This window comes from Esox lucius, chromosome 24 (assembly GCF_011004845.1).
Source record: "Esox lucius isolate fEsoLuc1 chromosome 24, fEsoLuc1.pri, whole genome shotgun sequence".
In the NCBI taxonomy this organism is placed as follows: Eukaryota; Metazoa; Chordata; class Actinopteri; order Esociformes; family Esocidae; genus Esox; species Esox lucius.
This window is the reverse complement of record NC_047592.1, coordinates 12,504,696-12,516,805: the sequence shown is the minus strand read 5'-3', so window position 1 is coordinate 12,516,805 and position 12,110 is coordinate 12,504,696. Positions and strand designations below refer to the sequence as shown.

At 42.0% G+C, this 12,110-nt stretch overlaps 1 protein-coding gene across 4 annotated transcripts in view; it reads left to right on the top strand.

Moving 5' to 3' along the window:
* LOC105020637 (multiple PDZ domain protein) overlaps window positions 1-12,110 on the top strand; it is a 62,983-nt gene that overhangs the window by 23,518 nt on the left and 27,355 nt on the right. For 3 of the 4 annotated variants that reach the window (XM_034290633.1, XM_034290632.1, XM_034290631.1), the window contains exons 23-28: window positions 107-305; window positions 3,355-3,396; window positions 8,113-8,208; window positions 8,747-8,842; window positions 9,319-9,496; window positions 9,614-9,724. In XM_034290633.1, coding sequence (XP_034146524.1) covers window positions 107-305; window positions 3,355-3,396; window positions 8,113-8,208; window positions 8,747-8,842; window positions 9,319-9,496; window positions 9,614-9,724 — 722 coding nt within the window. Of the gene's footprint in view, window positions 1-106; window positions 306-3,354; window positions 3,397-8,112; window positions 8,209-8,746; window positions 8,843-9,318; window positions 9,497-9,613; window positions 9,725-10,301; window positions 10,389-12,110 lie in introns of all 4 variants that reach the window. The other variant, XM_034290630.1, reaches the window with a different exon arrangement.

Here is a 12,110-nt window from a genome sequence, read left to right as displayed (position 1 = left end):
CGTTTAGGTTCCACGCCCTTGAGAATGATCCTGTTTTGTATTTTATTCAGTGTCGTTGCCTTTTTTAGTATCCATTCCTGTAACGTCGTATTATGTCTGACTACAGGGATGACGGTCAGCGCCATTAAGGATGGCCTGGGGATGCACATCCGCAGCATCATTCACGGAGGCTCCATCAGCCGAGACGGCCGCCTGGGCGTGGGTGACCTCATACTAGCCATCAACGGCGAGCCCACGGCCAACCTAACCAACGCCCAGGCGCGCGCCATGCTTCGGAGACACTCCCTGATCGGTCCAGACATGGGGTAAGGACTGCATGGCAAGAGGTTTTGATGCCATGACCCGGAAACCTGGTTCATGGGTTTTCACCATAGGTTGTCATGACAACTCCAAGACAGAAGGTGCGGATCTCTCTGAAAACCTATGGTGAAAAACATACATGCATGAAAATCCACCACACACTGATAAGGACTCTGTTTGAGTTACTATCCGGAAGTTCCTTTTGACTTTCTCTCTATAAACATGCATAGACACACCATTATATAGACACCATTCTATAGACACACCATTATATAGACACCATTCTATAGACACACCATTCTATATACACACCATTATATAGACACCATTCTACAGACACACCATTCTATAGACACCATTCTATAGACACACCATTATATAGACACCATTCTATAGACACACCATTATATAGACACCATTCTATATACACACCATTCTATAGACACCATTCTATAGACACCATTCTACAGACACCATTCTATAGACACACCATTCTATAGACACACCATTATATAGACACCATTCAATAGACACACCATTATATAGAAACCATTCTATAGACACACCATTATATAGACACCATTCTATAGACACACCATTATATAGAAACCATTCTATAGACACACCATTATATAGACACCATTCTATAGACACACCATTATACAGACACCATTCTATAGACACACCATTATATAGACACCATTTTATAAACACACAATTATATAGTCAGAAAATTGCACCTGACACCACACTCATTGCCTTTTGATCCATTGCATGATGGCTTTTCTATAAATTTAATTATGTTGAAGGAAGCACTGATTTAAGCTTCGTAGTATATGACATTTGGGTAAATTGCTGTTAATGATCGCATTAATCGCAGAAACACTTTATCTTTTCTTATTAAATCTCCAACACAACTGTTTTACCATGCCATCCACATAAACATTTTATTTAACTTAATTTAGATGACTACTACTCCTTCTGCACAAATAACACCAAGCAATGAACCATGGAAAGAAACTGATTAAACATATAAAGTAGTAGTACACAAGTTAATGGGATGGCAATTTCTTTTTAACAATTGCTTTATTGTTAGTAGTGGTAAATGTCATTGCAGTCCAGTATTGTGAGTCATATACAGTGGGGAGAACAAGTATTTGATACACTGCCAATTTTGCTGGTTTTCCCACTTACAAAGCATGTCGAACTCTGTAATTTTTATTATAGGTACTCTTCAACTGTGAGAGATGGAATTTAAAACAAAAATCCAGAGAATCACATTGAATGATTTTAAGTAATTCATTTGCATTTTATTGCATGACATACACTCACCTAAAGGATTATTAGGAACACCTGTTCAAGTTCTCATTAATGCAATTATCTAATCAACCAATCACATGGCAGTTGCTTCAATGCATTTAGGGGTGTGGTCCTGGTCAAGACAATCTCCTGAACTCCAAACTGAATGTCAGAATGGGAAAGAAAGGTGATTTAAGCAATTTTGAGCATGGCATGGTTGTTGGTGCCAGACGGGCCGGTCTGAGTATTTCACAATCTGCTCAGTTACTGGGATTTTCACACATAACCATTTCTAGGGTTTACAAAGAATGGTGTGAAAAGGGAAAAACATCCAGTATGCGGCAGTCCTGTGGGCGAAAATGCCTTGTTGATGCTAGAGGTCAGAGGAGAATGGGCCGACTGATTGAAGCTGATAGAAGAGCAACTTTGACTGAAATAACCACTCGTTACCACCGAGGTATGCAGCAAAGCATTTGTGAAGCCACAACACGCACAACCTTGAGGCGGATGGGCTACAACAGCAGAAGACCCCACCGGGTACCACTCATCTCGACTACAAATAGGAAAAAGAGGCTACAATTTGCACGAGCTCACCAAAATTGGACAGTTGAAGACTGGAAGAATGTTGCCTGGTCTGATGAGTCTCGATTTCTGTTGAGACATTTAGATGGTAGAGTCAGAATTTGGCGTAAACAGAATGAGAACATGGATCCATCATGCCTTGTTACCACTGTGCAGGCTGGTGGTGGTGGTGTAATGGTGTGGGGGATGTTTTCTTGGCACACTTTAGGCCCCTTAGTGCCAATTGGGCATGGTTTAAATGCCACGGCCTACCTGAGCATTGTTTCTGACCGTGTCCATCCCTTTATGACCACCATGTACCCATCCTCTGATGGCTACTTCCAGCAGGATAATGCACCATGTCACAAAGTTCGAATCATTACAAATTGGTTTCTTGAACATGACAATGAGTTCACTGTACTGAAATGGCCCCCACAGTCACCAGATCTCAACCCAATAGAGCATCTTTGGGATGTGGTGGAACGGGAGCTTCATGCCCTGGATGTGCATCCCACAAATCTCCATCAACTGCAAGATGCTATCCTATCAATATGGGCCAACATTTCTAAAGAATGCTATCAGCATCTTGTTGAATCAATGCCACGTAGAATTAAGGCAGTTCTGAAGGCGAAAGTGGGTCAAACACAGTATTAGTATGGTGTTCCTAATAATCCTTTAGGTGAGTGTAAGTATTTGATTACTTAAAAAGCATACAATGTGATTTTCTGGATTTTTGTTTTAGATTCCGTCTCTCACATTTGAAGTGTACCTATGATAATTACAGTCCTACATGCTTTGTAAGTATGAAAACCTGCAAAATTGGCAGTGTATCAAAGACTTGTTCTCCCCACTGTAGCACCCAGTGGTGTCATGCTAAGATGGCTAGCCTGTACACTAGGGACTACTTTTTGTGCATTTCAGAATAATGCATCAATTTATTACTGTAGGCTACATGAAGTTTGAGACATTTTGTCAAGGAATGGCTTCCAACAGTACTGGTCTGCCCTAGTACAGACCCAGTTATAACATTTGAACTCATGAATGCCTTTTATTTCTCCAGGTACGTATATAATGAAAAGCTACTAAGCTTTAAGTCTTTCACTCTGTTCTGATGCCTCAAGTCTATCTTGCTTTACAACTAGCGTGTCAGCACAGAATGTTAGCCACAGTGCATAAACCTTCTTCACGTTCTAGATCTGCTTGTACACCAGAGGACGATCTGTGCCCCTTCTATGTGTGAGTATTGCTAACTCCCACGCTGACGGGTGTACCCCTGAAATCTGCCTTTTTTTATTTTATTTCCTCTTTGTGTCCATTTTCTTGCCGTCGTCACCTCGGCCTCGTCACCTGTCTGTTGTAGGGAGTTTTATCCAGATCAGCAGTGGCTGCATCAGTCTTTTCTATCTTACAATAATGCCAGTCAGAACAGTTAAGTCATTTTCTTTCTATTGGAGCAAAATAGAGAAGGCTTTTCAAATTCTTTGTAACTCATCAACAATGCTAAATATTTTCAAATATTGTTCAATTGTGTTAACATTACTATTCAGCTAATCAGATCCCACCTTTAACAAAGTGATCGTAGGTAATCACTGTTTTGGAGATTTTTTCAAATACGACACACAATTATTGGACCCCTTGGTAAAGATGATAAAAAGGAGAATGTTATTATTTGGTTTTCATCAGCTTGATCTTACACTCAAATTGGGACACTCAAAATCAACACTCAAAAAACACCTTTAATTGATATTCCAGCTGTTCCAAAGCATTAGTGCAGATCCACACAGAAATGGCTCACTTTTTTAACTGAACAAAGAATCAAGCTTTAACAATGATACTTCTTGTCCCCTGACATAAACCCCATTGATAATCTGTGGTGAGCTAAATAACAGTGTCCAGAATTGGCGACCAAGGACTCGGAAGGCTCTGGAGAGGTTCTGTATGGATGAATGCTCTCAGATCCCTTGCGATATGTTCTCCACCTCATCAAACGTTTTAGGAGAAGACTCAGTGTTGTTATTTTGGCAAGGGGACAGTTCCTTGCAACACATTTCCAATAACCGTGACACATTTTTCTGAGAAAAAAGAAATATTTAGGTCTTAATTTGAAAGTGCTTAGCTCAATTAAAGGTTAGGTTTCTCTCATATTTTGAGTTTCAGATTGAGCTGGCATGTAACAGTGTTATTTATCTGTTGCCATATTTGCTCATCATCACCATTGGGTCCAATAAAGGGTGCTAAATATGATATTGCCAGAACCATCAGAACTGTCTTTGGTGTGGCAGCTAAGCTTCTTCTGGTGTCCATGTGCACGGGTGGTCAAGTTCAACGCTGTCCTAACACACAGCTCATGTATCTGGATAAATCTCTCATGGGACTGCTCCACTGCACCACTAACCAAGCTCTTTTAACACATCCTCCTTTCATGTCAGTTCATTGATATGCTTTGTCTATGACTATGGGGCTTGCAGGCAGTGGCGGCATCAGGGATCTCTCTTTTTTGACGTAGCTTTGTCATTGCATGTCCGAGACGTGAGAGGGTAGCGGAGTGATTTCGACCTGGTTCACCACACGCTGTAACGTCAACACTGCAACAATAAGGAAGATGTAATGTGTAAATGCAGGCCATATTTATTCGCTCGCTAAATTCCATCTGGCCGCTTAACTATAGGTGGAGTGGAGTTTAGTTGGCTAGTTACTGCTAACCACAGCCATGGGGGGAGATTTCATGTACTGGTTCAATTGTAGCGAGTAGGCTAAGACCAGGGTCAAGTTGAATAAAAGTAGTCATTGCCGCTTATGTCAGTATAACCGTTGCGAACAGTATGCCTGCAGGACAGCCGCGTGATTAGAAGCTGGCTCTGTGTGTGTGAGAAACACGGAGAGCAGCATTTCTAAAAAGCGCTATGCTGCACCCTGCACCCCCCCAAGACAAGGTGTAAGGGTCGTAGCCTGACTGCGTCGTTGAAAACCAGAACCTCGGACAGCTATGCGAGTCATTACAGAAAATGGCATCCACCTCCCACAACTCCAGCTGGGCCTGTGGGTGCGCGACCGTGCTGCTTTCTGCCAGCGGGCTATGAAACCTGCTAGACGAAGGACGGAACCGCTTGGCGAACCAAGACCACTTGATATTCAGCGTAAGGGGAGAAGGGGAGTGAGATTCCCAACTTTACTGACTCTGTCTGACACACAGCAGAATGTCTGTACGTCTCCAAACCCCCACAGCTGAATAGATAAGAGCACAAATCGGGAGCTCACAGAAAACTGTTGAGGGCTGTCCATGCAAAGTCAGACCGGTGCCACTCATTTAAATCCAGCTGAGTAGACTCACTGATCAGCAGGACCTCCCGCCAAAGCACACAGCCAATAGAAATAATTATCCAACAAACCACAACATGACACAGAACACAGGCACCGTGTTTAATGAGAGAAAAAGCACAGCTGATTTTCAGCAGCCAACCCCATTCCGTTCACCAGCCTCCTAGCCGACAGCGCATACAAGAGTAGCCAAAACATGAATATTAAATTTCTTAATGCAGCCCCGAATTGCTTTGAATGAAGAAAACAATAAACTCTTGGGCTACCTCATTCTGCAGGAACAGATGAAGCAGTGCTCATAAACGCAAAAAAATTGGTTTAGCCTCTCCCCACCAGCTGGGGCTGCAACACTCTCTGCACCTCTTCCTCCAGCTATGCAGCTAATGTTTCCTGCTAGCTAGGTTTGAATGTATTTTCAAGCAAAATAAAAATTCAACAAATCCTCAAATAATGTTCCTGACAAGATCCTTATTCAAATGACTTTATTTTAACAAGATATTCTTTAGGTGGACCCGGGGCGTTTAGTTGGCGTCTGTGCTGCTACGTCTGGTACACACTTACAACTGCTTCGTCGGCTTAAATGTGGGCCGCTAGTCTTTCAGAAATAAACAGTCCCCTGTATAATTTCCTGCTTTGCTGTCTAATAAACATGCTTCAAATCTTAAAAATTATTTTGAGGCTGTACATTTCACAACAGGCAGTGGCCGCTGATATTCTACACCTTCTATCAGAACAGTCACAGGATTTCAGAAAAAACAAGTCAACTAGAGTCTTTATTAAACACGTAAAACCATATTTATTTGTTTTTGGGGGGCTTAGAGCTTCTAAAAGGGAGGTTCATCAGTGTTTTACTATCTGCTTCAGATGCCACTGCGTGCACATCCATTGACATGGTGATAATGATGATGATGATGATGTTGCATTAAATTATCTTTGTGGTATCCACCACACACTAATACACTGATTCCTTACCTTTTCCCATTTTACGAGGCATTTGAATTGCTGTTTGAATAAGCAGGGATTCAAGTTCCTGCATGTCTGCATGTCCTAATGTTGAAGTATGAACAGTCTGTCATCTTTACTAAAATGTGTAACTGTTTAAGATTTGACTGTTTGTGATTAACTGCCTAAACCAAAGTGGACCTATTCACTTTTCTTCTTCTCTTTCATTAACTGTAGTGCAAGCCAAATTAATGCCAACTGTATAATAATGAAGATTAGTTAAAAAAATAAAAATAAATTGAATGTTCTCTTCAGCAGAGTCAGATGAAATTGTGGATACCATTTTTAAGTCTCTGTGTTCCGGTTTCAGAAGCAAATGCAAACTAGTGTTCAAGCTGTTTTTTTTCAATTTCTTTGCCTTAACAGAGAAATGTACTTATACATAGGCCTCTTTTACAGCTGAGTCCTGTGGCACATCAACAATTCCATTACTAATGGAAATACAAAACATGCATGTTATAATAAAAAATAACAATTATCAATAGAAAGTTCACCGATCAGGTATTAAAAATGTGTTATAGGTATAACATCTTAGTTTGTAGGTATAACAAGTTTGGTACCTGCCAAGCTTAATGTTTTTCTGGATGCAGTAACCATGTGTGTGGGCCTTAGTGTTCAGTAGTAGTTTTACACTACTCTGAATAGACTTGTGTTATCTCTAGGATTAGTCAGTCTTAAGGTAAGATAGGTATTTTCTGCCAAAAATATCAACCAATGTCAGTCCCTTCTAGAGGACAAGCCACCTTTATTATAAAAACATAATAATCAGATAAAACACAAGGCTGCATGATAGACTGCATGCAGCTTTTAGTACAGACAGTGAGTCATGCATATACAGCACATCTGTTTCTGTAGACTTCCAGTCAATGGGATGGACAATACATGCAGTGCTGTGATTTGAACTAATGCTAGTTGTCAGCTTTCTGAACACTACATGAAAATGGTATTCACCGTGAATGTTATTCATCTGGCTCTTAGAATGATTTAATTTCCAAAATCCTGAACTATCCCTTTAATAGTTTGTTCCAGTAAATTAAGAATTTGTGTTCCAATTGATGTTCCATTCAAAACTTCATGACATATTTTGTGAAGGATTCCAACACTCAATTCAAACCTAGCCAACTTTATTGGCCCAGACATTTATGCTAACATCTGTTTTAGATAGTTATGCCGGAACGTCTGCTACATTATTCATTGATGGCTCACCTTGGGCTCATGATAGGCAGAATGCATTGCCGGGAAAATTTACTGAGTTCATTCCTTCCCCTCCTGCAATCTTGTGTCGCACAGTTAAATTGGACGGGGAGGAGAAAAACAGGTCCGCTCCTGAATGTAGATTAGACCGCCATGAATAAATAAAAGGGTCTTTTGTAAAAAGGGCTCTTTCTGTCATATCAGGTTGCATATAAATGCTGCCCTCCCACTCCTGATGCTCTTAATGCTTTGTTAAACAAAAATGTCATTTCTAATGATGAATTCTGACACGCTCGCACACAGTGTTAAATTCCTCGGCCATGTGTTTCCGGATAAGTTCTATATTTCATGGGTGTTTGCAGTGATGGTGACAGGTCTTGGTCAGGTTAGCAGTATGCTGAGGTCTGTTGGTCTGTTTGTGTGTCTGTGTGTTCTCAGCATTACCTATGTCCCTGCCGAGTATTTGGAAGAATACAAGACTGTCTTGGAGCAGCCTAAAGATGGCGCCTTCTCTGATGCACCTCTGGCACTAAAGTAAATTCGATTAAATGTTATTGAAGTAATACTACAACCTTAGTGTACTATAACTAATAGTATAACTTAGTGTTTCTTAATCCTGATCCTCAGGGCCCAAAGGGGTGCACGTTTTAGTTTTTGTCCTGGCACTCATACACCTGATTCAAATGAAAACTTGATGATTGGTTGATTATGTCAATCAAGTGTGTAAGTGGTAAGGTAACAATTGAAACAGGTGTGTGAGTGCTAGGGCAAAACCAAAAAGGTGCACCCCTTTGGGACCCCAGTACCAAGATTAAGAAATACTGGTAACTACATAAATAGAGGGCTGGTATTTGCATAGCAATGAAAATAATACTATATTCGCTTGCTAAACCATTTACTATATTCACATACTTCGCTTTTCAGCTTTAGACTGATACACTCTGCTACGTTTTCTCAAACGCCACACAATATTAAAAATCAAGTCAGTATGCAAACAAACTATTAAGACATGCTTATTTTCTTTTTTTTTTTTTACCATGGCTGCCGTTTTCATTAGTTTGTCTTTTTGCAGAAGAGAAATGGCAGAGCTCCCTGAGCGGGAGGATGGAGAGGGAGAGGAGAGTGAGTTACAGAATGCCATCTTCAGTAACTGGAACCAGCCCAGAAAGTGAGTAGGACATCGCACTCTTGGTCTATTCTAGAACGTAGTGTTTGATGGAGGTGCACTGGCCTGTCTAGTCAACTGGCTCTTAGGTCACTTCCTATAAGGTACGCCACTTTGGTACTGAGCAAGAGCCTGCCCCATCTGTGTCACACTTTGGGATAGTAATATTGCTCATAGTCTGTCCCCAACGGGTGCGCCACACTCTGCTGATTCTAATGAGTGACTGATTTCGATGAGGGAACGCAGGTGTGCGGCCCTCTCTGTCCAATCAATGACAATCAAGAGGAAATCAAACAGCAGGGCCCTCCGGAACTAGGAGTAATTATAGCTGCGGCTAACTCGGTGGTCTGTCGCGGGTAAGAATATAGAGAATTTGCCGAACGGACACAATTCTCGAATGTAATTGACGGAGAATCATATCGGGCCTACGTAATTTACCCGCTTTTAAAATATATTTGACCACGCATGTCACCTCACAGGGTGGAGCTCAAAAGAGAACCGGGCAAGTCCCTTGGCATCAGCATCGTGGGGGGCAGAGGGATGGGCAGTCGGCTTAGCAATGGCGAGGTGATGCGAGGCATCTTCATCAAACACATCCTGGAGGATAGCCCCGCTGGCCACAACGGAACCCTGAAGACTGGAGACAGGATCGTCGAGGTACACAACTCTGTGTTAATCCAAAGGATAGAGCTGAACGTGCGTTTACTTTCACATGGTGAGGTGGTAATTGCTCATTAATGACTAATGAATTACTTTTTCATTGGAAAATGCCAGGTGGACGGTGTGGACCTGAGGGATGCCAGTCACGAGCAGGCTGTGGAGGCCATTCGCAGGGCAGGAAACCCTGTAGTGTTTCTGGTCCAGAGTATCGTCCACAGGCCCAGGGTAAATCATCTTAACTCCCTGTGTTGTCTTGCTTGCATCTTGTGTTAGCATGCTCACCGTGTGGCTAATGTCACAATACTTTATTCTCTAATGTCTCATCATGTTTATCCCATTTCATTTAAAATGTACTTTCAAATGCTATTTAAACATCCTGTACCCAAATGATGTAGCTTATATTGGCAACAAAGCTTCAAAAGCATATGATGCTTTCAAACACCAGAGACTGTGTTTGCAATGGATTTGAGGTAGGATAAAAGGTTTTTCTCACATTCAATTCGTTGACAGCCTCGTCAGGATCCATTTAGCAAAAACTTAAACAGGCAACATAGAACTTCAAAACGTTTGACTGTTTTTGCAGCATCATCTTCATTGGTTTGAAAGCGCCCTTGGACATCAAAAGCATGACTTGCCAATATCCTACTGAAGTTGTTGCCAGTGTTGCCTACATATCTTGACAAACAACTCACAATGATTAATTCTTTATGGAAGGCTCTGAGGTTTCCTGACCATGTTCCTAACATTCCACCAACCTTCCGCAAACCCTCACTAACCATCCCAGCATGCACATTTTCCTCAGCCCCAGTCCCGCTATAGCCCCGCTTCATCACCAGTCATAGAGAAGTACTGCACCGCTTTAAAACGCTTGCCTCACCACGCGTGCCAGGTAATCCCACATTCTCTCTGTTTCTCTCTATCTCTTTCTTATCTCTTTCATTCTCTTTATCTCTCTTTTATCTCTCTGTCAACAAAGCCTACGTCGCTCATAGGCTAATGTATTTGCATGCAATTGAAACATGAGAAATAAGGATTGGCGTGCTTCCAGGGGGAAAAGGAGGCCAAACGTTTTATGCTGCAAAGGTTAACTGCTGTGGGCAGGTCTGTGTGCTGTTGATCTGTTAAATGGGGCTACTGGGGCCCACCGGCAGATCCTAATGATGCTTTCTTTTTTTGTTGTTTTTAAGCATGTGTAACTGGTGAATAATCCCAAAACAGCCTTGAGAATCATTGGATACCTGTTTTAGGTGGCTCTGCTTGGATTTTCATTTAAACTACCTCAAGGACATTCATTACCAGTCCATATTTATATATATAGAATGTATGTTTGTGTATATGCATATACATATATACAGTGGGGAGAACAAGTATTTGATACACTGCCGATTTTGCAGGTTTTCCTACTTACAAAGCATGTAGAGGTCTGTAATTTTTATCATAGGTACACTTCTACTGTGCGAGACGGAATCTAAAACAAAAATCTAGAAAATCACATTGTATGATTTTAAAATAATTAATTAGCATTTTATTGTATGACATAAATATTTGATCACCTACCAACCAGTAAGAATCCTGGCTCTCACACACCTGTTCGTTTTTCTTTAAGAAGCCCTCCTGTTCTCCACTCATTACCTGTATTAACTGCACCTGTTTGAACTCGTTACCTGTATAAAAGACACCTGTCCACACACTCAGTCAAACCAGAGAGCTGTGTTAGGACATTAGGGATAAAATTGTAGACCTGCACAAGGCTGGAATGGGCTACAGGACAATAGGCAAGCAGGTTTGTGAGAAGGCAACAACTGTTGGCGCAATTATTAGAAAATGGAAGAAGTTCAAGATGACGGTCAATCTCCCTCGGTCTGGGGCTCCATGTAAGATCTCACCTCGTGGGGCATCAATGATCAGGAGGAAGGTGAGGGATCAGCCCAGAACTACACGGCAGGACGTGGTCAATGACCTGAAGAGAGCTGGGACCACAGTCTCAAAGAAAACCATTATGCCGTCATGGATTAAAATTCTGCAGTGCACGCAAGGTCCCCCTGATCAAGCCAGCGCATGTCCAGGCCCGTCTGAAGTTTGCCAATGACCATCTGGATGATCCAGAGGAGGAATGGGAGAAGGTCATGTTGTCTGATGAGACAAAAATAGAGCTTTTCCACTCCCCGTGTTTGGAGGAAGAAGGATGAATATAACCCCAAGAACACCATTCCAACCGTGAAGCATGGAGGTGGAAACATCATTCTTTGGGGATGCTTTTCTGCAAAGGGGACAGGACGAATGCACCATATTGAGGGGAGGATGGATGGGGTCATGCATCGCAAGATCTTGGCCAACAACCTCCTTCCCTCAGTAAGACCATTGAAGATGGGTCGTGGCTGGATCTTCCAGCAAGACAATGACCAGAAACACACAGCCAGGGCAACTAAGGAGTGGCTCCGTAAGAAGCATCTCAAGGTCCTAGGGTGGCCTAGCCAGTCTCCAGACCTGAACCCAATAGAAAATCTTTGGAAGCTGAAAGTCCGTATTGCCCAGCGACAGCCCCGAAACCTGAAGGATCTGGAGAAGGTCTGTATGGAGGAGTGGGCCAAAATCCCTGCTGCAGTGTGTG